Genomic DNA, 27706 nt, shown 5'->3' with positions numbered 1-27706 from the left:
GTTCAGTCTGTGAGAACTGTGCCTCCATGTGGGGGCTTTTGGTGTGGTTGCCTTGATAAATGGAATATTAGTCACAGCAGCTGCGTTAACATCCATCCCCCATGTAGAGGCACCTCACAAACTGCCTCTTTGTGAGTGCTGCCAGGTTGCATTCCCACAGACTTGTACAGAGGCTGCCATGACGTCTCTACTAGGCTTCTGTCTTACAACAGTCTACAAGTCCTTACAACAGTCTTGGAGAGGAGGGCAGTCAAGAGTGAAGTGGAGAAGGCGTTATTTTCTGCCATCAGTCACCAATGCAGTGCAAGAATCTGCCTATCAGATGATATGACAGACCAGTAAAAATGGCAAGGCAGGGGAGCTAAGCAGGAGACACGTGCTTCATAATTCCTTCTAGGAGTCTGTATACTATAAGCAAGAAGAGATTGGAGCACAGTATTTATCTGGGAAAACAGCTCAGGCAGTTGTTTTTCAGTTACCGTACTAATGTGCAATGTATGATGCACAAGCTCTGCATTTTATTTCCTAAAAGAAAAGAAAATCACTCGAGTGAGCTCCACTATACCCCATTATTTTATATTATGTTAGTATATAGGCATTTTAACATGCAATGCTAATATATAGGCATTGGTATCAGAATCATATGTATTCAGGAGCAGGATGTAGGAAGCCAGAGTTGTTTCCAGTTGTCTGTCTTTTCTCCTGTGCCCCCTCTCAACATTAAGATAATGAGCCTTAACATGATATGTAAAACAATTTAAAATTGGCCAAAGAGACCAAAATCCCTGTGTGCCATCTAGACATTGTATTGGGGTAGCCTTTCCTAGCAGAGTTCCTTTTAAGGGATGTACTTTTGGGAACAAGGCCTGAAGGTGTTGTACTAGAATGAGAGGCACATCCATGACAAGGAGAGGATGCATGCAGGGAATGCAAAACCTAATACTGACTTTCATTAAACTTTCCTCTGAAACAACTACGTTTTACAGTTCTCGCTGCACCTTCAGACCTTGGGCAAAGATTCTCGTGCCTGTCTCTCTTAAAAGGAATGCAAAGAGGAATGTTAGCAGGGTGTTAACCCCTGCTAACTTGGCAAAGAGGCACCTTTTAACATGGTGATTCTCTTTATTTAGCAGGGGGAGAGTAACTGGCCCTATCCACTCCCCAGCACAGTACTTCCAGTGACTATTGCTGGTGTCTATCTTATGTTTCCTTTTAGAATGTGAGGCCTCTGGGGACAGGGATCCATCTTATTTATGTATTATTTCTCTGTGTAAACCACCCTGAGCCATTTTTGGAAGGGCGGTATAGAATTCGAATGAATGAATGAATGAGTGACTATTGCTTCTTGTTTGTTCAAGTTCCAAAGGTGTGAGTGTCTGCTAATACCTACTCATAAGCACCTGATTCTTTCCCCTCAATGTCAATAGCTGTTTCAGCGGTGCCTTATGAAAGTTTTACACATAGACCTGTGGAAGTGCTACCTTTCATATGTGCGAGAAACCAAAGGGAAGCTACCCAGTTATAAGTAAGTAAATATGGTTTACTTTAAGCTCTTTTGATAGTAATCCACTTCCTTTTTCATTGAAAGGACTGAAACAGGAACTCTGATCCAGAGACTAGGCTTCCTGTTTAAAAGCAGGATTAGGTAACCACGTCACTCTAGCATCTATGCCTCTCGGCTCATTCCAGTTGATGGTTATCATGCGTGTTTGTTTGCTGAAGAGCTGGCAAAGTGGCATTTCTGAGACACTAAAGATGAGGAAGACCAGTTGCTAATCCAATGAAGATGCAGTTCCTAAAACTGGTCCTGATGATGATCCTCCTCACTTGCATATTCTAGCAAGTACACACACACACAAGTAATTATGTGCAAAAGAGTAGAGGTTGAACAATGTGATGAGAAGCCTGGTTTGAAATCCCTGCACAGGTGTGAGGGGGGAAATGCAAGGAACACCTGTGTTCAAGAAAGCTAACAATAAGGGTTATACAAACAAAAATGTATAAATATATTTTTAAAAATCTCTTTAAAATCCTCTATCAACATTGTACAGCCAGAACAAAACTGGTATATAGGCCACTATGAAATTCAGATTGTACCTGAAAGCTTAATTTTAATAGGCGCCTGGCATTTAGAAAAATATTAAAAGGGATGTGTTAAAGATTGCTTAGTATTGTAAGTTAAACTCACAAGTTAAAAATTCAGGGCAGCATTCAGGGCAGACCTGTAGTTCTGCAAGTGGAAGAGATTCTGCTCTCTCATGGGGAGAAAAGGAGTGATTTTAACTGATCCCCCATTTCTTCTGAAGCTCTCAGAGCCCCTCAAAAGTATGTCCATGAGAGTTTAGGGACCATCAAGGACATATTAAAAATCACCCTTCCCCGCTTGTGTGGGTGGAGCATCTTCCAGATGCTGCCTACCATGTGGAGGTTATTTGAAACAGCTGCTTTAAAGGAGGAGTTTAAAGTACCAGAGTACTCTCTTACCCTGTTGGGCCATGGCCATCAGTGCCATGGAAAAGCAAGGAACAAGATTTACTTCGTAAATAAAACAAGGTTACATTGGAGTCCCCACAATAATTTTATGAATCTGTTTGAAGAAGTAACTTTTTATTTGTAATGTGTCTCTTATAATGCATTGTGTTTTCCCCAGAGAAAAAATGGCTCAGGCATATGACTTTGCTCTGGATAAAATTGGCATGGAAATAATGTCATACCAGGTACGTCTTGTTACTTAAATATTTATTTGTAATGTTTGATTATAATGACAAACTAAAATGTCACATTTTATATATTTTTACATAGATCTGGGTGGATTACATCAATTTTTTGAAAGGCGTGTAAGTACAGTTAAGCCTTTTTTGTTAATTAATGCAATGTTGATATTCATGCAGGTTGCAGTGTGTAATTGCTGACATGTTACTGTCTCGCCTCACCATTTAGTGAAGCAGTAGGATCCTATGCAGAGAACCAGAGGATAACTGCTGTCCGCAGGGTTTATCAGCGAGGCTGTGTGAACCCAATGATCAATATTGAACAACTCTGGAGAGATTATAACAAGTATGAAGAGGTAAATAAAAAGATGCTTGGCATTCATTCTTGATTTAGGTTAGCAAGCTATTATTCTAGCACATAACACAGCTTACAGGGAGGTAAATACTTTGTGCAAGCCCATTTCCCTCCCACAGTTTAAAATATAGGTCCTACAAGTGTAGAACCTGCAAGCAATAATGAGAAAAATAAAATGTGTGGCAGTGGGATAAGAGAGGCAGGGGAAGAGGAATAGATTTTTCCCTGTGAGCGGTATGTGATGAACAGAACAGTTACAAACCTCTCTCCAAATTGCTCTGAATCTCTACTATGTTTTTTGTAATTGTGCATCGCTGGGAGGTGGATTAAGGAACTTTCATTGCCCTTGGGGTACTGGGCTAGCTAGCCTTTCCCCCTCCTTCAGTTGTTGATGTCCCAGTGTGGAAACAAGGTGAAGAGGAGCTCCATTCCACTGTCTAGGAGCCTTGTGCCTCATGTCGTGCTTTGCTGCCACTGCACAGCAGAACACAAGACTGGCTCCCACTGGAATTCCACTCCCTCCTTAAGCAGAGGGTGGCAGCTTCCCACTCTGGTCAGCAGGATGAAGCCTTCAAAGAAAATTGCAGCAGGGCTTAGCTGAGAGAAACACCACTCTCATTCACCCATCTACAGCTTTATTGTCCTCTTTGCAGAAAAAGGACGTAGACTTCTCAGCCATCACTGATCTGCTGCCTACGTCTAATGGCAGGGCTTCGGGCTCATTTTGGTGTGCAAGGCTGAACAGAGGGAACTTGATCCCAGATTATACATTCCATTAAAAAAGTATTTTATCTTTTATCTTTATTTGGGAATAAAGAAGAAGTGACAGACTAAGAGTGGTCCTGAGCAGGATTTGTTTTCTTTCTTCCAGGGAATCAATATCCATTTAGCTAAGAAAATGATTGAAGATCGCAGTAGAGATTATATGAACGCTAGACGTGTGGCCAAGGTAAGGACTCTACTTTATTTTGTTTTAAGTACATTTCATTAATAAGTGCTCAAATATGTGTTGCATCCTCAAAGTTCAGTCAATGATTTAGGTGGAATTTTAAGTCAGGAGTTCGCAAGCTTGGGTCCCCAGATGTTTTAGTTCAACAACATCTGGGGACCCAAAGATAGGAACCCCTGTTTTGAGAAAACTCTATCTTAATGAATCCTCCTCCCCATTGCGATGGCAGTAATATTTATTTTTTCTTCAGGAATATGAGACAGTGATGAAAGGTTTAGATCGCAATGCTCCTTCTGTCCCACCACAAAATACTCCTCAGGAGGCACAGCAAGTAGACATGTGGAAGAAATATATACAGTGGGAAAAGAGCAATCCTCTGCGTACTGAAGACCAAACCCTCATAACAAAAAGAGGTAACTGCATTCTGTCCTTAGTAATCAGGTTTTGCTGTTGTCTTGTTGATACACAAGCCTCCTACACACTGTGGACAGTCTAGAGCATGGGATTCGTTGCTTCAGTCCCACTGATTTCATGAACAAGTGCCCATAACTTGTTTTCTGGACTGCACCAACTGCCACAAGCTCTGGTGTTCCGAACTCTCCTAAATAGGTAATGATGCCCCTTGGAACAATAAACCTAGGCTTTTCTGGCTCAGAGTGAGAGACTATTCCCAAGCCTAGATGACGATAAGGAGAAGATCATTTTGGTCCATGCCACTCAATGGAAAGTAGAATCAGGCTTTACATTGACTGCCAATTGTAGTTTTGGCCACTAGTTTCAAATCTAGATGAAGCCAGAATTTGGTTAATTTGGCAATTGCGGGGGGGTGAGTGCTTAGAAACCTTTAGGACAGGACAGCTCCCCAATGGGGCAAAACATGGCAGTCTCCTCAGGAAACACTTTGGGGGCCTTTCTATGGCTGGGGCCAGTGGGAGGGGCAGCATCAGTTCTATATCCCCCACCTGGAGATACAACCAACTGGGGCTGGGTGCATGCAGTGATAGGCAGTAGGGGCGGAGACAGGGATGGAGACAGGGCAGCTTGTGTTCAGCTGTAGTGGCAAATGGCAATTTGCTGGCACTGTATGAGGAAATTTGTGAGCTGGCCCCTAGATCTCCTGAAGTTATTGCTTGGTTTTTGACAGCACTGAGTGGGTTGGCTTTTGGGATCACATAGGAGTATCATCAGACAGCTGTTGAAGAGACTTAATTTTTATTAAATAGGGGAGTCGGTTGAAAAAAGAATAGTAGCAACTTGTTTTGTAAACTGCCTCATGCTGTGAATATTTATTGTCTCCATGTCCTCCCCTAGTAATGTTTGCATATGAACAGTGCCTTTTGGTGCTGGGACATCATCCAGATATCTGGTATGAAGCTGCACAGTACCTTGAGCAATCCAGCAAGCTGCTAGCTGAGAAAGGGGTAAGAGAAGGCTCTAAAATGCCTCACATATTAATTGCAGCATTTGAGTGTGTGCATTTTTGTTTATTAGGCATTGTTGTTTAGCAATGTTAATTCTACAGCTTGTTAATTAACAAACAGCTTGTTAATTCTACCAAATTTTCTTGGGTTCAATATTTTGCATTCAGTATTTTGAACCTTACTAAACTGCATTAGGTTTTTGCATATGGTGTGTACAATGAAATCATGTGTTCTGGTAAGACCTCTCATCCAAATCTTCTAATAATTATCAGTCAGTTCTTGAAACATGTGAGAAATCCAGCTGGATTTAAAATACTAATAAAAACCCATTATGGAGCATAGTGATGAAAATTAGGTTTGGACTAGTTTTAACCAGCTAACTATTCTTATTTTCTCTGATTCCAGGACATGAATAATGCTAAACTGTTCAGTGATGAAGCTGCAAATATTTATGAAAGAGCAATTAGCACTTTATTAAAAAAGAACATGCTTCTTTATTTTGCATATGCAGATTATGAAGAGGTGAGCCCACAGACCACATTATTCTCTCCACAAACACCGGTGTAACCAGCCCTTTTTATTTCCTAAACATTCTCTGGTTGGAGATCCAATACTCGACAAGATTCACTAACCTTGAAGTGGCAAAATTTACAGATGACACTAAACTATTTAGGGCAGTGAAATCCAAAAGAGATTGTGAGGAGCTCCAAAAGGATCTTTCCAAACTGGGTATGAGTGGGTGACAAAATGACAAATGCAGTTCAATGTAAGCAAGTGTAAAGTGATGTATATTGGGGCAAAAATCCTCAACTTCACATGTACACTGTTGGAGTCTAAGCTGTTGATGACTAACCAGGAGAGAGATCTTGGGGTCGTGGTGGACAGCTTGCTGAAGTGTTGACTCAGTGTGCGGCAGCTATGAAAACGGCAAATTCCATGCTAGGGATCATTAGGAATTGGATTGATGATAATAATGCTAATATCATAATGCCCTTATACAAATCTATGGTGTGGCCACATTTGGAATACTGTCTGTAGTTCTGGTCACCATATTTTAAGAAAGACGTTGTAGAACTGGAAAAGGTGCAAAAGAGGGTAACCAAGATTATCGGAGACCTCAAGCACCTTCTTCAGCTCTTGCCTGTTGGCTTCTCGGAGGCATCTGGTAGGCCACTGTGTGAAACAGGATGCTGGACTACAGAGGTCTTGGGCTTGATCCAGTAGGGCTGTTCTTATGTTCTTAAGATATAGTTCTGCTAGTCATTGGAGTGTAAATGATAAAATTATTTTTATATTCCCTCAGAGTCGGATGAAATATGAAAAAGTGCATAGTATATATAATCGACTCTTGGCTACTGAAGATATTGATCCCACCTTGGTATGTTTCATCTTCATTTCATTATTTCATCTTATTGAGATAACTAAAAATAAAAAGTTGTGCATTTCCACCACCATGATTCTCTTTGCTCAGTGAAGTATTCCAGCTGAAAACATATAGAAATGTCATCGCTGCAGTTTGAAATTCTGTTATGATTACTTTTATTTCTCAGTCATCTAAAATATGCACCGCACATTTTATATTGTTATTTGAATATCACTTCAGCTGTTTTGCTACTTCAGAAGGGCAGAGCAGAGGTTACATTTTTGCTCTTCTGTGACACAGTGAAATATGAGACATGACATATATTACTGTTTCTAACCTTCCACGTTGAGAACAATAGTAAGCAGAACAACTGTTGACAATCCGTTCAGCAGCATTGATAATGATAGGCTGGCATGGCATGAAGTCATAATGCTAGATAACTCCTACAATGAAGAGCTATTATACTGAACACCCTGATCTTATACCCATGGATAGCCTTAGCTGCATGAGGAATGGTGCAGTGGTTTCTCCCCCAACCCAGCTGTAAGGGCCACACATGTATAGCACAAGAGAGGGCTGAATTTAGGCCACCACAATTCTGAGATCCAAACAACTAAGTGCCATGATTGCCAATCATCTGATGGGATTGTGTACGTGCAGCCCTGGCTGTTGTACATGGGCACATTTGGATGGAGACTGCCATGTATAAGAGATACACAGAGAGATGTGATTTGACTTTCATGGCTAGCTCTGTGCCCTGTTGCTTGAGGAGTACCTTCGCTGAGGAGTTTCTGTAAATGAATGGTCTGTGATCCTTTGCAGTGTTGTTTTATAATGGTATATTTTGTGCCACTGCAGAGTTCATAAAATTTGGAATATATTAAATATTAATATTTATATACCACCCTTCATCCTGACCCCTTATCTGGGAAAAGTCAATCAAGGGCTCTGACAGATACATGCTCCCTCAACTAGGCAGAATTTGAATGATCATTTGTATAAATAGAGAGAAGTTTTGATGTGCAGTGAAGCCATGTCTTTCATGTGTGTTAAATTTCTGAATACCGAGTTGCATCTCAAAGATGACCCCACTTTTTCATATATGTATCAGGTATACATTCAGTATATGAAGTTTGCAAGGCGAGCAGAAGGCATAAAATCAGGCAGAATGATTTTTAAGAAGGCACGAGAGGATGCCCGGACCCGCCATCATGTCTACGTTACAGCTGCTCTGATGGAGTATTATTGCAGTAAGGTAATCACACACCATGAATTGTTTAGTTTAGAAGATTTTTACAGGTCCTTCAAGCAAAGCTTTCCTAAATGGCTGAGATCTAGAATAATTTAGTTGTGATTCTTCAACGTGGTCTCTGTGCTTTTACACGATTGGGCTTTGTGCCTGCACAGAAACCTCGTCGGAGTTTTTCCGAGCTGAAAATCTCTCTGAAATGTGTGGTAGCCCCGCCCCCTCTGGTGCACTACACATGTGTCTCGGCAGTCCTCCTCAGTCTTTCTTCGTCCACCGACAGATCAACACCTCTGTGAGTTGCTCCGAGCTGGGGAAGAGAAAGAGAAAAGAACCCTTCTGATTTCCCTCCTTCTCTCTTCCATTTAGTTCTGTTTTATCTGCCTTTCCTTTTGTGTTTTCATTTACTTCCCCGTGTTCCTTCCTCCCCCGCCCCTTAGGGCCCCAACTCCTTGCCTTTTGATTTCTTGTGGCCAGTAAAGTCACCTAAACTTCCCTCCACTGACTGACACAGCAGTTGTTTGTTTTGCCTCGGCAAGGCCCATGAGATCAATGCTTGTACCCATTGTGCTACATTTTCCAAACAAGCCAGAAAGAAGTCGCACCTCATGCCTTCAGTCTTGGCTTTGGGAACGAGCTCTCAAGTCCTCTCACGCGGCAGCAACCGCTTCTGATACCTTGGAGATGCAGACAGCAGCGAATTCTCCCCCGCCAAACTTGGGCTTACAGCCCCCGCTTCTGCTGCTTCCATTGGGGATGCGCCTGCTCCCTGGCAGATCTCAGAGCCTTTGGCTCCTAAAATGGCCACCTCGATCCCGACAGCCTCTACTGCCTCGGCTACGGGTTCCACTATGCCAACTCCTGGCCCCTCGGATTCGACCAGCTCCTCTTTATTGAAGAAAAAGAAACCTCGGCAGCCCATTCAAGAACCTCAGGCCATTAAAAGATGGCTTCCCATCCAGGAACCTGCACTCAAACCAAAAAAGAAGCAGAAGGTTGCTTTGCAATCAGAACCAATCTTGGCTCAATTGAATCTGACTCTCAAAACCAAACAAGTTCTTGAACCTGAAGAGGCTGCAGATTGCCTCAATACCACAGAAGGCTTCGATATTGAGGGAGGCCCGGATACCGAGGTTCTCAAACCAGAAGATCCTCATTATGGTCTGTCCGAGGCAGAGGATGTCTCCTATGATCCCGAGGACGCATTGAACATTGAAGATGACCAACAGCAAGACCATTATGAACCCGACTTCGAAGCCACGTTCAAGACCCTCTATCCATGATCCAACAGGCCTCCAACCCATACGGGCCCCTCTACCTTCTACTCAACTATTTGCAGCCAACCACCTTATATTGACCAATATTACTCTAATTGGGACAAGAAACCTGCCTATCGTGCTTGCCAACTAAACCTCTCATACTGCCAGAGGCAATGGGACCTTTATGACACTGACTGGCAGCCTCCCCCTAGGGCTACCCCCAAAGTGAATCCCAGCTGGACCACTGGGACTATGCGGCTGCCCATAGGGACCACTCTTGCTCTCCTCCTCATCCCTCTACCAGGGTTCCCAGAAGCCCGACAGGAGCAGACCGTTACCTCCCTCTACCAGACACTCTTCTATCAGGCAACAACCCAAGACCCTAGAGCCTCCTTTACCGCCGCCTAGAATGACTCTACCAAAACAGGCTCCACCTCTACAACAAATTGAACATGCTACAGTAGACTTAACCCAGGACCAACAGCCTACGGCAGAATCCTCCATCCCCGAGGCAGAGTACAAGGACACCAAGAACCTCTCTCCTAATTCCCACTTGGCATCACTGGGTTCTACCCCTCTGACCTCCTTTCCAACCAAAAGCCAGGTTCCTGCTCAGAAGACTATAGACAATATGTGGACTACATCTCCCACATGGCCTCATCTCTCGGAGTCCAAGTTTTTCAGCAAAGTAAGGCAGACCCAAATCCTTTATTCGGTCTCAGTGAAGCAGATACCTGTAATCCAGTTTCACTCCCCTTAAATTCAGCCCTGCTGGACATAACAAAGTCCTGTTGGATAAAACCATCTTCCTTACCTCAGCCTACTAAGAGCCGTCAGAGCATATATATAGTCCATACAGAGGATGAACAAATGGGCTTTTCTTCTCCGAATTCCAACACCCAATTCGGTGGTAGTCGAGTCATCATTATCTAAACACAGGTCTTGCCTGGCTTCCACCACGCCCAATAAAGAAGGAAGGAAACTAGACACTTTTGGCAGTCTGCTCTCCACCTCCATATTGTCAATTATCAGGCCTATAATGCCCAATACAACCACTTCCTTTGGGAACACTTAGCGCCCTTTTTAGATCATCTCCCTCCTGATAAAAAGATCCTGCCAAGGTATTCTTACAGGAGGCTGCACAGCTAGCCAAACAAGAACTACACACAGTTAGACATTCCACTGAATGTGTGGCCAAAGTCATGTCCACCTCTGTTGCTGTTTGTAGACATGCCCGACTCCGCTCCTCAGGCCTCACGTACAATACCTGAGCTTGAATAGAAGACCTACCATTTGAAGGGGACACCCTCTTTGGGGAAAAGACAGATGAAACCCTTCAAAAGATTCAGTACCTCCGTAATACCGTACGCTCTATGAGTCATCAGCCCCAACCTACCAGACCTTACCAGACCCAACCAATTTAATTGCGCTCCTCCACAGCAAACCCCCCCCCCATTCCTACCATCAGTGTGATTGCTCCTTTCGTTCCCCAAGATACCAGCACTAAGGGAGACTACTCTCTTTCTCCACTCAACACCAACCCACCCCAAAGTACAGGCCAGCACCAATCTTCTCCAAGAAACAGTGACTCCTTGCTCCACATCCAAATCAGGACCCAACTCTACCCTTTTCTACCAGCTTGGGAGAACATCACATCAGACTCTCAGGTCCTCACTATCATCCAAAACGGCTATGCTCTAGAATTTCCTCCCTTCCACCATTCAACCTCCCCATCCCTACCATGCCTACTCCTACTTTGCTATCAGAAGTCAAGACTCTCCTCAAAAAACAAGCAATAGAGCCAATTCTCAATCCAAACTCCCGAGGCTTCCATTCCACATACTTTACAGTTCCAAAGATGGATGGAGGCCTCCACCCCATCCTAGACCTTCAAGAACTCAACCACTTCATCACCTACAGATGTTTTTGGATGGTCACCATACCCACCGTCCTCGCCCTCCTACACAGGGATGCATGTTTGTCTCCTTAGACCTCAAGGATGAGTATTGTCATCTGACCATCCACCCTCAACATCAGCGATATCTGCGTTTCATGGTGCAGGGCACCATCTACCAATTTCGGGCGCTACCCTTCGGCCTCGCCTCTGTGCCATGGGTATTCACAAAATGTATGGCCCCCATGGTGGCATTTTTACGACAGCAGGGCATTCAACTCTTCCTATAACTAGATGACTGGCTTCTAGTGGTAGACACCCCTCACAATCTCGAACACGCCCCCCAATCCACCATTTCTCTTCTGACTAGTCTCAGCTTCCATATCAGCTACAAAAAATCCAAGCTCAGGCCAACCCAATGCATAGAATTCTTGAGTCTCCTCTTCAACTCTGTACACGCGAGGCTCTATCTGCCTGATCACAGAATTCAATCTATCCTCTTTCTAGCTACCAGAGTCTCTGCCCAACATTGTCATAGAGCTTGATTCATCAAACAGCTCCTAGGCTATATGGCCTCCACCATATAGCCTATTGTCGACTCAATGTGCGGCAGCTGTGAAAAAGGCCAATTCCATGCTAGGGATCATTAGGAAGGGGATTGAAAACAAAACAGCTAATATTATAATGCCCTTATACAAAACTATGATGCGACCACACTTGGAGTACTGCGTACAATTCTGGTCACCACATCTGAAAAAGGACATTGTTGAACTGGAGAAGGTGCAGAAGAGGGCAACCAAGATGATCAGAGGCCTAGAGCACCTTCCTTATGAGGCAGGACTACAACACCTGGCACTTTTTAGTTTAGAAAAAAGACGACTGCAGGGAGACATGATAGAGGTCTATAAAATCATGCATGGTGTGGAGAAAGTGGATAGAGAGAAATTCTTCTCCCTCTCACATAACACTAAAACCAGGGGTCATCCCATTAAATTGATTGCCGGGAAATCTAGGACCAACAAATGGAAGTACTTTTTCACACAACGCATAATCCACTTGTGGAATTCTCTGCCATGAGATGTGGTGACAGCCAACAACCTGGATGGCTTTAAGAAGGGTTTGGATAACCTCATGGAGGAGAGGTCTATCAACGGCTACTAGTCGGAGGGCTGTGGGCCACCTCCAGCCTCAAAGGCAGGATGCCTCTGAGTACCAATTGCAGGAGAGTAACAGCAGGAGAGAGGGCATGCCCTCAACATCTGCCTGTAGACTTCCAACGGCATCTGGTGGGCCACTGTGCGAAACAGGATGCTGGATTAGATGGGCCTTGGGCCTGATCCAGCAGGGCTGTTCTTATGTTCATACACATACTCCCTCAGGCTTGCCTCAGGTCCAGGCCGCTGCAACACTGGTTCCTGCATAACTTTCATACTCAATACGACCTTCAAAGCTGCTGGCTACACATGCCCCTTCAGGTACGTCTATCTCTCCACTGGTGGCAGGACCCTCACAACCTACACTTTGGAACCCCGTTTCACACTCCACCACCTTGTTTTGTTCTGACTACAAATATGTTAGAGACGGGTTGGGGGGCACACATTTATTTTGTTTGTTTGTTTAACATACTTTTATACCACCCAAAACTTACATCTCTAGGTGGTTTACAACAGAACAAAATAAATGACAACAAAAATTAAAACAGTAGTTAAAATAAATAACAGCATAAAATTAAAACAGAACAATTTAAAATGTTAAAACTATGTAAACAGTATTTAATTAAAAGCCTTGGTGAACAGATGCATCTTTAAAAAAAATTTTTTAATGGTCAGAGATGGGGAGGCTCTTATTTCAATAGGGAGCGCATTCCAAAACTTCAGGGCAGCAGCGGCGAAGGCCCGTCGTTGAGTAGCCACCAGACAAGCTGGTGGTAACTACAGATGGACCTCTCCTGAAGATCTCAATGGACAATGGGGATCATGACGAAGAAGATGTTCTCTTAAATACCAAGGGCCCAAGCTGTTTAGGACTTTATAGGTAATAATGAGTACCTTGTATTTTGCCCAGAAAAAATGGAGGACCTCCATTTACAGGGCCTCTGGTCGCTGTCAGAGGCCACCCATTACATCAGTTACGCTTCTCACTTGTTCTACCATCACCTTTCAAAAAGACAATACTACCGTGAAGTCATGAAAGACAGTTTGGTACAACCTCAACTTCTCTTCTTCACCTGACTATAGATCTCTGGCATTGGTGCATCCAGCACTCGATCACATTCAGGGTGATTCATATTTGTGGCATCGCCAACACTCAGGCAGACATTCTCAGCAGAGCAGGAGTCACCTCCCATGAGTGACAACTACACCCTCAACTCTCGAGCTCTCTTTTGCTGCTGGTTCCACCCAGAGGTGGACCTCTTCGTTTCTCCACTAAATGCCCAGTTCCTTTACTGCTCCAGAGCATGCCTCGGCCATCAGTCCTTAGGGGACACCTTCGCTATCTCATGGACTCTCAGTGTACCTGTCAGTCAAGTTTATTTACGGTCAAAGACAAGAAATCCTCACCGTACCTGTTTTTCCCCATTCCTTTGATACCCAGAATCCTGCTGAAGATCCTACAAGACCAGCAGGAGTGCATCCTCATCACCCTGTGGTAGCGCAGGAGGCCATGGTTTCCTCGCCTCTTGAGCCTGTCATCCCACAAATACTGCCACCTTTCCCCCACTCCCTGACCTTCTCTCAGTACAGTCCGGCCAGCTGCTACATCCAGATGTCCTCCACCTTTCCGCAGGTTCTCCAGTCAAGCTGCCTTTCTGCAGGATCTCCAATTTGTCCTAGTTGCTTCACACAATTCTGCAACGATAAAATCTTATCAGCATAAGTGGACATGTTTTCTATGGTTCTTAACCTCCAGTGGGTCTTCCCTAGATACTTACTCTGCTCAACATGTCTGTGCCTACCTTCTCTCCCTGAAGGAGTCGGTCTTAAAATGTCATCCCTGATGGTCCATCTAGTTGCCATCGTTGCCCACTCCCCTCATACTTCCCTGTCTTGGTTTTGAAACTTTACCATTAAATGCTGCTTAAGGGGCCTCTCCCACCTCTACCCAGATACCCTGATCATAGCCCCCTCATGGGATCTTTCCCTCGTATTTACCTGCTTGATGAGCCCTCTGTTCGGACCCATGGCTTCCTCATCCGATGATCTTCTTTCCTGCAAGGTAGCCTTTTTGGTGGCCATTACTTCTGCTCACAGAGTCAGCGAACACAGAGCCCTCAGTGTAGATTCACCTTACATGATTTTGCACAAGGACAAATTAGTCCTTCGTACTGACATCTCCTTTCTACCCAAGGTTGTCTCCTCTTTTCTTACTCCTCTTTACTCCTCTTGTGTTCTTTCTGAATCCGTCAGACGATGCTCAACACTGTCTTCACACACTTAATGCCCGAAGGGCTCTAGCATACTACGTACATCGGATGATGGACTGGCATTCCTCTCCAGTATTATTCCTCTCTCACTTGGGCCCCACCGTGGCTGTCAGGCTTCTGCATAAAGCTATCTCTTGTTGGGTTACCCGGACTATCACATTGTGCTGTCAACTCACAAAGAAACAACTACCTTTGTTTATAAAGGCTCGCTCCACCAGGGGCGTGGCGGCCTCTGCCATGTTTGATAGAGCCATCCCTCTAGATGTCATCTGCCAAGCTGCTACATGGGCATCACATCACTCCTTCATGCAGCATTATGCCTTGGACATCTGTTCCCGTTGGGATGCCACCTTTGGCACTGTGGTCTTACAGTTGCTCTTCACATGATGTCCCACCTTAAGGTAAGATTTGCACAGGGTGCAGCTTGCTATGCACCCAGTCATGATGAGCACAGAGACCATGTCGAAGAACGACAAGTTGCTTACTTGTAACTGGTTCTTCTAGTGGTCATCTGTGCTCTTACACACTCACCCATCCTCCCCTCTTAGTCTTTTAAGTCGCCAGACTCATTGACTGAGGAGGACTGCTGGGACACATGCGAACCACACCAGAGGGGGCGGGGCTACTTCCCATTTCAGAGAGAAGATTTTCAGATTGGAAAGACTCCAATGAGATCTCTGCACAGGCTCAAAGCCTAATTGTGTAAGAGCACAGATGACCACTAGAAGAAACAAAGTTACAGGTAAGCAACCTGTCATTAAGTCACATTGAAATTAATTGAGACTTAACGTTAGTCATTTCTCACTTATTTGGTGTTTAGTCATGACTAACTTAGCCTGGAGCCTTCTCAGTGTTAAAATAAAGAATCAAATTAAAAACAAGACACAATAAAAGCAGTGAATGCAATGTTTGTTTCAAAAGTTTTAGTTGCCTTCAACTAATAAAATCTTAAAATTTGCAGGACAAGTCAGTGGCCTTTAAAATATTTGAGTTGGGGCTAAAGAAATACGGAGATATTCCAGAATATGTCCTGGCTTACATTGATTACCTTTCTCATCTGAACGGTAAGTTCTGAGAACTGAGAGAGTTCATTCCTTTAGAATATTTTCTCAAGGCAATAACCATTTTCACACCAAATTGAGCAATTGGTTTGAAAAAAAGCTGTGAAAATCCCCATTTCGGTGACCATTAAAAACTACACAAACATCCTGACCTATTATTTCATCAGTAATCAGAATGGATGTTACTGCTCAAGGTTTTGCACAAGGTTAGGTTTTGAAGTCTTGGGCCAGCAATGATAATCGTGCTGAGCAAACTGGTGTAGCATAGTGGCTAAGAGTGTGAGCAGTGACTTGGGAGGTCCTCCGTTCAATTTTCCCTTCATTTGCCACTATTCTCCCAGGCGCTCTCTCCATCTGTAAAACAGGGATAACAAGAATAGCCCTGTATTTCAAGGATGTTGTGAGAACTGCTGCAATACTGTAAGGCTTTTCAGACAAACTCCCCTCACGAGTGCACCCAGTCCATGGAGGGGAAGTGGGATTGTGCCTCCCCACCCCTACCCCCTGAGGTGCACACATTTGGTGCAATGTCTGAAATAGGATGCCTGCTTGTATACAATTGTAAGCTCTCCACGTGATTGGAAATTGCGATAATGCAGAGTGGAGAGCAAACAGCTGCCCAGGCATTGGTTCCCCATTCAGACCTGTGGGGAGGGGCAATAGTTCAGTGACAGAACATGTTGTTTGCATGTATTACTTTATATTACAGACACTTTATTCTGATTTTAAGATTTTGGTTGTGCATGTTGAGTTTGTTGTGTTTGATTCTTCACTCTGGGTGCTTGAAAAAATGGAAAGCTGATGTATACACTTTAAAACAAAATAGAGTCCCAACTTTCAGCAGGATTCATGTGTGTCTTAAAATGGAGAATAGAAGTAAGAATTCCTGAATGTGTCTTCTCACTGAGATAGGCAGATATATTACTTTGTAACTTAAATATCTGGATCATGACCCGCTGAATCCATTAGAATGGGTTCTGCGCCTGCATTGGAGTACCACAGCTCCTTTTCGGCGCTTGCACCCACCTCATGTGACCATGTGGCTATTTAAAGCAGGCGGAAGCACCAGCACTTCAGTTCCTTTACGGCCGCCATAGCATTCGGTATTTCCGTCACTACAGCTCCTTTGTATTGGTTTTTTACTTTGTTGTGAGTTCTTTTTTTAAAAAAACGGTTATTTGAGCTTTGGACTGTTTATCAACAACACTGTGTCTAATCCCTACTGTTAAGGCAAAAGTTAGGACGGATTTAAGGCTTGATCTGGAAACATAGTGCAGACAACAGCAGTGGACCATCCCAAATGCTCAGATAAGAAAATGGGGGGAAGACTTTTAAGCACTGTTCTAGATGTAATTTGAAGTTACCATCACAAGACAGGCATGACTTGTGTTTGTTGTGCCTGGGGGAGGCTCACATTACCTCCACTTGTAAGGTTTGCCAGTCGTTCTCGAAGCAGACCCGACGTAACAGGGAACTTCTTTGAGGGTGGTGCTTGACAATGACATGTTAAGTCCCACTGGCCCATCTAGGGAGGGGGTTCCATTGTCGAAGGAAGTTGGCTTGAGGGCTAAGGGGGTACCACAGTCTAAATCCTCAACATTGGTATTTAAGTCTCCCAAGACACCAAAGCGACATGGAGACAAAATGACAGATGCAACAGAGCCCGCAAGAAAGAAGAAGCTCTTGGCAGTATTCCAGGCCATGAAGGCATTCCTACCCATGATCAGACGCAGGACTGCTCAGATACAACTGGACAATACAACAGCAATTGCCTATATAAACAGGCAAGGGGGGATGGTGTCCAGGTTGCTGTGTGCATTGAGCATACAGATTTGGCATTGGTGCATCAGGCACAGCATCACCCCTGTGGCAATTCATCTAACAGGCAGAGAGAATGTTCTGGTGGATGATCTCAGTCACATTTTCACAAGGGAGGAGCAACATGAGTGGGAGTTGAGCAACAAGTACTTCCTTCCAATATTCAGAGAGTGGGGGTACCCCCATATAGATCTTTTTGTGACAGCTGTCAATGCCAAGTGCACAAAGTTCGGTCACGACCCTCAGGCATTGGGGGATGCATTCCAGATAGATTCATCTCTGTGTCGGTTGTACATGTATCCTCCTCTGCTTGGGTGGCTAGTAGATGGACCACCACCCTTCCTACCGATGGCAAAGGGCATTCTCATCACACTATGGTGGCCTCGCCAACCATGGTTTCCACATCTTCACAGACTACAGGAGACTACCTCCATGCCAGGATCTTCTGTCCTGACCCAATGGACCAGATTGGCACGCAGAAGTACCCACTGTAAAGCTTACAGCTTGGAGGATAGGCTTCTGAACTAAACCAAAGGAAGCCTTCCATGAGAAAAAACTACACAAGTGAAAGCGCTTCAGATGTTATGCTGCCTCTCGTGGCTTCCACCCATCTAAGGCTACAGCACGTGAGGTATGACCTCGTTGAAAACATCAGTACTGTCTAATGTCTCCATTAAAGTTCACTTAATGGCTATCTCAGCTAAACACCCGGGATGGGATGGAAAGACAGTATTTTCCCACCCCAGCTGCAAGAGTTTTTTAAAGGTTCTCTCAAACCTGTAAGACAACCATTAGAACCATGGAGTATTTCTTTGGTTCTTTTGGCTCTGACAGAATCTCCTTTTGAGCCAATGGCTACAGCAGACCTAAAACTTGTCTCATTGAAAGCAGCCTTCTTAGTAGCTATTACAACTGCCCGCAGAGTGAGTGAGCTAACTGCATTGAGAATGGATGTGCCTTTTACACGCTTCTATCCAGATAAGGTTTTAGTACACCATGACCTTTCCTTCCTACCAAAGATTGTGACAGAATTTCATGTAAACCAAGATACAGTACTACCTACCTTCTTCAGCTCTCCAAGTACAGCACGCGAGACAACCTTGCATTCTTTGGATGTCAAAAGTGTTCTTCTGTTCTACCTGTCAAGGACTTCAATTAGAAAATCAAAGAAGTTGTTTTTTATTATTATTTCTTGTTTACACAGTCAGACAGGTGTTATTGACTGGTTTGTTTTATCCAGACATCGAGTCCTTCCCAAGGACCTGGGACCCCAGAATTTTATTGTCAATGGTTATAGATATCGTCGCAGAATATAGGCTGTTCCCAGTAAAGCTGCTTTTTGTAATTGGCTGATGGTGATTTCTGTGGCCCCTATGGTGTTGAGGTGCTCTTCAAGGTCTTTTGGAACTGCACCCAGGGCGCCAGTTACCACTGGGATGATTTTGGTCTTTTTCTGCCACAGCCTTTCAATTTCAATTTGTAGATCTTTGTATTTGGTGATTTTTTCTATTTCTTTTTCTTCTATTCTGCTATCCCCTGGTATTGCTATGTCGATTATTTTGACTTGTTTTTCTTTCTTCTCGACTACAGTTATATCTGGTGTATTGTGTGGCAGATGTTTGTCTGTTTGTAGTTGGAAGTCCCATAATATTTTTACATCTTCATTTTCTTCAGCTTTTTCAATTTTATGGTCCCACCAATATTATTATTATTATTATTATTATTATTACATTTATATCCTGCTCTTCCTCCAAGGAGCCCAGAGCGGTGTACTACATACTTGAGCTTCTCCTCACAACAACCCTGTGAAGTAGGTTAGGCTGAGAGAGAAGTTTATTTCCTGTGAAGGCAGTACTCAAGGCCAAGCACTGTCTAGAGATTGTCCCACTGGCTAGTGGAACTCATCCTTCTCTTACAATCTGCAAAAGATTCCGCCTACAAAATCCATCAAGGCACAGTCTACCAGGGCATATGGTGCCTCGGCGGCTCATCCATCAGGCATTTTGTTCAAGGACATTTGTAGAACAACAACATGGTCCTCGGAACTACCCTTCATAAAGCACTATGCCATTGACTTGCGCTCTGCAGCAAAGGCAAATTTGGGAGATATGTCCTTAAAAGGTAGTTATAGTACTTGCCACTACTACTTTCTCCTCCTAAAGGAGCTAACTAGAAACCCATTCTAATGGATTCAATGGATCACGATCCAGATAAACAGGTTGCTCACCTGTAAGATGATCTCGTAGTGATCCGCTGATATTCATCCCTCCCAAACTCTGCAGTAGTGCAGGTTTTTCAGCTGAACTCACCTGTTCATACAGCAAGGATCACCTGTTCTGGTGGTCTTCAAGGAACTGAGGTGCTGGTGCTTTTCCCCACCTTAAATAGCCACGTGGTCACATGGGGTGGGGCGCACGCGCCGAAAAGGAGCTGTGGTATCCCACACTGAGAGGCTTCCATTCAGGCACAGAACCCATTCTAATGAATATCAACGGATCACTACCAGATTATCACTTACAGGTGAGCAACCTGTTTATCTTTTAACCCTGATAGGAGAAGTAGCCACTAATGTGTGTTATCCACAAAGAAACTGGATTGCATATAAAGTTTTTCATGTGTTGCTGCCATCAAAACTACTTAAGCATTTGTTTTATTTTTCCCTTGTAAATTTCCAGTTTTAATAAAATATAAATTTGAAGTTTATTTTCATATTCTTTATTGTTTTTAATAGAGGACAATAATACAAGAGTCCTGTTTGAGCGTGTATTAACCTCAGGGAGCCTCCCACCTGAAAAATCTGGGTAAGCCTTGCCAAAGATCCTTTCCCCAAGCGCTTCGGTTTTGCTGTATTAGAAAGTCCCTTCGTACAATAACATCAGAGATTGATGAAGAGTGAAGCATATACTTCATTGTAGTCCTAAATGAACATCCAGCTGCTACACACACACACACCTGTAGCCTTCTCAGAAAATCCCCCCGCATTATTACTGAGCACAGGGGAGGAGTGAGACTGTGCGAATGTGTCTTCTGGTCACAGTCACGCATTCAGCTTCCCAAGGAAGGGACCCAGCCTACATACTCCACATTAGCAGGAACTCTGATTATCCAGAGTTTCTGCTGATTTCTACAGGTATAACCCCTTTCTCATGAAGGCCAATCATTTGGCCACTGTGGGGCATGGCCAGTGAGTGTGTTGGTGCCAGAGGATGCAATTCCACTGCCTTCTTCCTGTTCAATAAACACATGGGGGATTACGTGAGAAGAGGCTTCTATTGTTGGCAGAAGTTGGCCGAAGGGAGAACTAGAACTTGGGAAATTTTGCATGCATACATTATCATTTGCGTGTGTGTGAGCACGCGCACACACACACCCCAACATACACACAGCTACACCCGAGTAGCTCATTTCACCTTGCTATTTCTATTGCCAACGTTCTGATCCCTGTTTAGTCACTTGGTTTATTTATTTATTTATTTTGTGTGGCAAACAGCCTCTACTATAACCTCATAGCCAAGTCTGTGCTGGCACAAAGTCCATTCCAGGAACTGAATGGGGAAACTGGGGAATTGTATATTGATAGTAGTTACATGTTTATGCCACTATTACAGTCTTTGTTTGCCAGTGTCTAAGCAGTTATCCCCAGCAACCAGGTCTTCTAGATATAGTGCAGTGTGTGCATGCTGCTCCCTTGGTCTCCGTTCTCCCTTTAACGGTTCTCTCTCCCAACCTCTCTCCGTTGAAGGTCATAAACGCTGACCCTGAAAACCTGCTCCTTTCCCGCTGGTTGTCTGAAGCAACCAGTGGCAGCAGCAAGGAGAAGTGCCCCTTGAGCTGGCATTTCTTGCCAGGGCAGGGTGTACAGTAACTGGTCATTGCTGTCGGTTGCGTTGGACTTGTTGTCAAGAGACAACAACGAGAATGGAGGGAAACAAGCAAATGACCCAGGAGATGTTACCTCAAATGTGATTTGCACTGATGACCTATGCATCTGCTATAACTTCTGGTTGCAGGATACAGATATGAGAGGATACACATTAGAGTTGCCTGGCAACTGTCCACAATTTTCCATAGTTTCTCCTCCTCCTGGAATGGTCTCATGCCAACACAGAGTTGGCTATCCTGCGTAGCAAACTCGGAGAAAAAGCTGGCGTGAGTGAGTGAGTGAGAATGTGTGTCTTAGTTTGGGGCAAGCAGGTGGCCATCCTTATGGTAGACTTGGCTTGAAGCCTGCCAGTTCTAAGCACTACTGTAGATTCTTGCACTATTTAGCCTGTATGATAGTGATAAATATTTTCTACCAGCCTTCTGTTTTTGCCTGATCCCCTTTCAAACATTTGCTTTGCTTTTCTGCTGAGCATTTATCCCTTTCTGTATTTTCCTGTGCAGAGAAATATGGGCCCGGTTTTTAGCTTTTGAAAGCAATATTGGTGATCTGGCTAGTATACTTAAGGTGGAGAAACGGAGATTTACAGCTTTCAAGGAGGAATACGAGGGCAAAGAAACTGCTCTGTTAGTAGACAGGTACAAGTTCATGGATCTGTACCCCTGCTCTGGCAGTGAACTCAAAGCTCTCGGTTACAAGGTAAGGGGATGAGGAAGACACTCTGGAATGCTCCTCTAGAGTGGGGATGAAGTCCCATCCTTAATTATTATTCACTTACTTGCCTTCACCATCTTTTTTTTTTAAAGTGTATTTAGGTAGTAGCATGGACACACTTAACACTTGTCATTGACATTCTAGTGGACTGTTGTGCCAACCTTCCACTTCTAGATGCCAATACAAGCATGAGCAGCAGGAGCTGGGTTTCCCACCTTCCCTTAATTTAAAATTATTGCTCTTTTTTTGCTTCAAAACAACAAAAACATAAATGCCAAAAGGATGAAATTAGGTAAAATTTAGAATAGTGAGTTGGTTGCAAAACTGGAATTGATTCTGAGGACAATGTTGTGCCAAAAAATAATAATGTCAAGTTTGCCATTTCACCAAAGCTTATACTAGAACATAGGAAGCTGCCATATACTGAGTCAGTCTGCCAGCCAGAGAAGATAAGGATATGTATAAGCAACTATGTTTGCTAGGCCTCAGCCCTCAGTTCTGTAAACTGGACTTGAATAGGAGCTTACGTGATCTCCATTTATAATGTCGTAGCTGGCATGATGCGCAGCCTTCTGGAGAAGGAAGGAGAACTGCTGCTCCAAAGAGGCTGCTTGCACAACAGGCCTGGGCTTTGCGGGGTGGGGTGGGGCGGGTAGCAATGTTCATGTCTCTTCCCTCCCTCCAGAAGCCCTGTCCACTTGTATAAATATGTTCCTGAGGGCTGCATGATCCTCAGGAACATATTTATACAAGTGGTCAGGGCTTTCTGAAGGAGGGAGAGGCATAAAAACCTCTCCTCCCCCCTCCATGCCCAGTCCACTGCACAAGAAGCCTTCAGAGCAAGAACACTGAAGGCTCCCTGAAGACCCACAGCCCTCCTTCCATCTCTGGAAGGCTGTGCATCATGCCATCTAGGAAACATTATTATTTGATGTTTGCTGTAAGTCACTGTGGGCAAACTTCTATTTTGAAAGGTAATTAATAATAAATGCTATTACTAATAGGATAGACAAACCATTTGCTCATTTCCCCAAGAAATGGGGAAAGTGTTATTTGTTCTCTATTGCTGTTCCAACCAGAACATGCAGACCTTGAAGGTGGTTCTTTGGCTAGTCCCTGCAGAATACTGATCTAATTCCAGGCCTCTGTATTTGATTGAGTGAAGAAAGATATCCGTTACCACTGCTACGGTAGCAGCAGAGTTACTCTGTGGCTCTCACAGGACTGGACAACCGCCTGCCCCCAACATAATAAGGCTGAGATAAAGTGGGAAGCAGTGAAATCATTTTTTAAAAATGGCAAGGTTTTATTTATACTTCTTCTCATCATATGAATTTCCAGGATGTGTCTCGTGCAAAGCTATCAACCATCATTCCAGATCCCGTTGTGGCTCCATCAATAGTGCCTGTGCTAAAAGATGAAGTGGACAGGAAGCCAGAGTATCCGAAACCAGATACCCAGCAGATGATTCCATTTCAGCCAAGACATTTAGCACGTAAGCGAATCTCAGTTGCTGAGGTTAAAAAGAAACTTAGCCACTACCTCATTCTAACTGGCCCTTAAAAAAACCCAAACCCTTGATTCTACTGTCCATCTTTATTAAAATGTACGCTTAAAAGGTTTTAGGTCTTAGAGAGCACTGTGGGCATTGTTTGTTTAAATATTTAAGTGCTTTCCTGAAAAGCTTAAGGTAGAGAAATCTGGATTTCAAGTTTTTGCTCATTCTTATATAGTGCTTTGAAAGAACAGTCACCTAAACCAAAATAATGTTTTCTAGCATCTATGCTCATCTTCTTATTTCTCTTCAGACCCATTAAGACTGAAAGATGTATTGTTTTTTATTGATTACTAGCTCCAGGTTTGCATCCAGTCCCTGGTGGTGTCTTTCCAGTTCCACCTGCTGCTGTAGTTTTAATGAAGCTTCTCCCACCTCCTGTGTGTTTCCAGGTCAGTCATGATGTTTTGATCCAACACTTTGCAAGCTGATCATTTCTTACTTCAGTGCATTAAACATTTCATTCTGTTTAATTATAATATTGTACAGAAGCATTTTTTTTCCTTATATTGCCTGTCCTTTTCTCTTGCAGGGTCCTTTTGTGCAAGTGGATGAACTTATGGAGATTTTCAGGAGATGCAAATTGCCAGACAGTAAGTTTGTGTGTCTAGTTAAACTTATGGTAGTATCACTAAACACACATTGGAAACCATTGGGGATTATTTTTTAAGTTCTTGCCAAATCTCAATTCCAGGGCTAGTATCATAGTCATAAGAATAAATATATTAATGTGTGTTTATACTCAGTCATCCAAAATAGCACATGCAAACTAGTATCTAAAGTTGCCCTTTATATTACTTAGATGCTTGTTACGGGTATTCAAAACAGCATAACATATTCTGACATGAACTGTAATGAAATGTCAGCATTCAGTTTTTAGTCTACTTTCCTTAAGGACAGTAAGCTTATGAGATTATCTGGCCTTCCTTGTGTCTGTGTGTATCCCCTTATCAACTTTGCAATACCTGGAATAATATGAACTATATTGTGTACAGTTGTAGGGACACCTCAGTGGCATAGTTTGTGCTGATGTAATCCTCCCCAATTTTAGTTGGCGGACACATTAGTGTTTGAGGTGCTAATGGGCTAACTAAGATGCCCAACCAATTTGAACCAAAATTGGTACAATTGTGACGCATAGGGACATCTCAATGGCATAGATTGTGATAGCAATAGCAATAGCACTTACATTTATATACCGCTCTATAGCCGGAGCTCTCTAAGCGGTTTACAATGATTTAGCATATTGCCCCCAACATTCTGGGTACTCCATGATGTCATCCACCTCCGATTTAAGACGGCGGACACACAAACCCTGACCCTAACCAGTTTGAACCAAAATTCTTACACTTGTAGTGAGTGACACATAGGTACATTTCAGTATTGTTGTTTGTAACGATGTCATCCACCCTGATTCAAGATGGCGGATGTGTAAACATTTGAGGTGCAACTGGGCTAATTTGTGGACCACCTGATTTGAACCAAATTTGGAACAGTTGTAGGGACGCATAAGCAACACCTCAACAGCACAGTTTGTGATGTCATCCACCCCATTCAAGATGGCAGACGCATGAAAATTTGTGGTGTAACTGGGCCAACTTATAAACTGCCTGTTTTGAACTAAATTTGCTACAATTGTAAGGACACAGAGACAGCTCAAGGGGGTAGTTTCTAATGATGTCATCCACCCTGCTTCAAGATGGCAGACGTGTGAACTTTTGAGGCACGTCAGCTAACTTGTGGACTGCCTAACCAATTTTAACCAGATTTGCTACAGCTGTAGGGACACCCCACTGGCATAGTTTGTGATTATGTTATCCACCCTGATTGAAGATGGTGGAGGCATGAACATCTGAAGTGCAAGTGGGAACCAATTTGAACTAAATTTGGTACAAATGTAGGAACACAGAGGGAAACCTCAGTGGCATCATTCGTGATGATGTCATCCACCCCAATTCAAGATGGTGTATGTGCAAACATTTAAGATTGAAGTAGGTGAACTTGTGTGGATGGTAATCATCAATTAAAATTTTAGTAAAAGGAAAGTAGGTGGATTAGTTCTTACCACTGGTTTTCAGGTTATATTCTTTACTTTTCCATATGGCATATTGAGACTTACCTTGTCTCAGAGCTAATCACAATAGGACTGTTGTCAGAGACCCAAGACCACTAGAAGTACTGCTGTGATGGCATTTTCTTTAGTAGCTGTGTGGTAGGAAACTGAATTCTGGAAGCATCTTATGCCCCCATTTTCTTAAACAAAACCAGTGCATGTATGTCACAAATTTATACCCTGACTGACTGAATTCAGGCTTACATTACAAAAATACATCTATCCATAAAACAATCCAAGATGGGGAAGAGGTTTTATATCTTCACAAAACAAACAGGTAAGAGATGTCACCATAGACACAAGATGAATAAGATGAACTTAGATTACTCTTACCATCCACTCCCTAAATTGATAATTTCATGAGGATTATTATTATAACTATTGATTATTACTTTGGCTTTCAGGATACGACCTGACACAATACAATAAATGCCTGAAAAAGCAAGCCCATCAGAGACAATCCACACATGAAAAATAGGGATGTGCACAAATCGTGGTTTGATCAGTGATTCTCAGCACAGCCTGGGCACCTTTAAAAGGGAGGAGAGCAGGTGGCATTCCACCCAGATACCCCAGTTGGAAGGCACAAGGACAGCTTGCAGGGGTGGGGGAGCTCTGCCACAGTAGGAAGTTGCAGTGAACAGTGGAGAAAGAGGTATGAACCTCCTCTTCCCTTTTAAAGATGCCCAGGCTGTGCTGCAAATCATTGATCTAATCGCGATTCCTTCAATATTAGAAGTGCCATCTCTCAGATGATTTCCTAGAGGAAAGGCTGTTCTTGTTTGGATACTGAAGGACTATACAGCTGTAGGTCCTTGATGAAAAGCTGTGTTTCAGATACATGGGGCATGTTGATGAGCAAATCCTTTAAGTGTATATGCAGGTTTGTTCTTCTGTGATATTATTTGAAAATACATATGCTACAAATGTCCAAACTAGAATGTTTTAGGCAGTAATTCATCTGTTTTCAACTGAAATGGTCTTGCCCAGGAACAACAAAGAATACATATTCATATGTAAGACAATTTAAATTTTTAATTGTTGTGTTTTAATTTGTAAACCACACAGAGATTTTATATGTGGTGTGTGTATAAAAACAAATTTTACAATATTTTGAAAAACTGCACATGTATAATGCTAATAATAATGGACTGGTTTTTCGTAACTATTGAGCAAAAGTGTTTCTTCATGAAATTAATTTTTTTCTTTTCTTCCTCATCACAAAGCTGTTGATGAAGCTGTAAGGATAATTACCGGAGGCTTGCCAGACCTATCAATGGAAGGGAATGGACCTTTGGAAAATAACTCCCTTCTTAATAAAGCTGTCAAGAGACCAAATGAAGATTCTGATGATGAAGAGGAAAAAGGATCAGTGGTTCCTCCCATTCACGACATTTATAGGGCACGACAGCAGAAGCGAATCCGATGAGACAAGTTGCAAATGCAACTCGGAACGACAAAGGACTTGTAACATTTTTTTTCCTTCTACAAATCAAATGTTTAAAAGGGATTGAAGTTTCTAATGTGCATCTTGCAACTGAGGTTGTTTTGTTACTGTGGTGCCTCTTTTTTACCAGCTGGTTCTTCATCAGAAAAGAAAAAAGGCAGATGAATGGGCAAATTTAAGCTCTGGCAAAAATTAGGTTTTTGAACACAAACCATGCAAAATGTCCGACTTGCATTTGGTTGCTCTTCAAGCGTATCCCCATCTACCACTGGAAATCTTGTGGAAGGGGTCTGACAGTTTTATTTTAAAAACTGGATAGCTTATAATGGTGAAATATTTTTAAATTCACACTTCTGGAAACAAACCGTTCTCAGTTTCTCATTTAGTGTCTGTCCTGCCTTATTCTTTGTTTTTATTTATGGCAAAATGAATGGAAGATGTTTTGTAGTTTAAAATGGAAAAACATTCCTTTCAAATAAAAGGATCTCCATAA

General features: G+C 43.1%; 1 protein-coding gene across 4 annotated transcripts in view; it reads left to right on the top strand.

Moving 5' to 3' along the window:
• The window catches only part of CSTF3 (cleavage stimulation factor subunit 3), a 114475-nt gene extending 86769 nt beyond the window's left edge, over window positions 1-27706 (top strand). For all 4 annotated transcript variants that reach the window (XM_053267953.1, XM_053267943.1, XM_053267963.1 and 1 more), the window contains 17 exons: window positions 1428-1525; window positions 2651-2717; window positions 2803-2837; window positions 2941-3067; window positions 3938-4015; window positions 4266-4428; window positions 5327-5436; window positions 5842-5958; window positions 6740-6814; window positions 7911-8054; window positions 15584-15686; window positions 20233-20302; window positions 21888-22083; window positions 23440-23593; window positions 23951-24045; window positions 24186-24246; window positions 26993-27706. In XM_053267953.1, the coding sequence (XP_053123928.1) occupies window positions 1428-1525; window positions 2651-2717; window positions 2803-2837; window positions 2941-3067; window positions 3938-4015; window positions 4266-4428; window positions 5327-5436; window positions 5842-5958; window positions 6740-6814; window positions 7911-8054; window positions 15584-15686; window positions 20233-20302; window positions 21888-22083; window positions 23440-23593; window positions 23951-24045; window positions 24186-24246; window positions 26993-27195 (1896 nt within the window). In that variant the 3' untranslated portion in view covers window positions 27196-27706. The remainder of the gene's footprint in view (window positions 1-1427; window positions 1526-2650; window positions 2718-2802; window positions 2838-2940; window positions 3068-3937; window positions 4016-4265; window positions 4429-5326; window positions 5437-5841; window positions 5959-6739; window positions 6815-7910; window positions 8055-15583; window positions 15687-20232; window positions 20303-21887; window positions 22084-23439; window positions 23594-23950; window positions 24046-24185; window positions 24247-26992) is intronic.

The sequence above is a fragment of the Hemicordylus capensis genome, chromosome 1 (genome assembly GCF_027244095.1).
Source record: "Hemicordylus capensis ecotype Gifberg chromosome 1, rHemCap1.1.pri, whole genome shotgun sequence".
Taxonomy (NCBI): domain Eukaryota; kingdom Metazoa; phylum Chordata; class Lepidosauria; order Squamata; family Cordylidae; genus Hemicordylus; species Hemicordylus capensis.
Note: the sequence above shows the minus strand (reverse complement) of the source record. Positions and strands in the feature narration are given on the sequence as shown.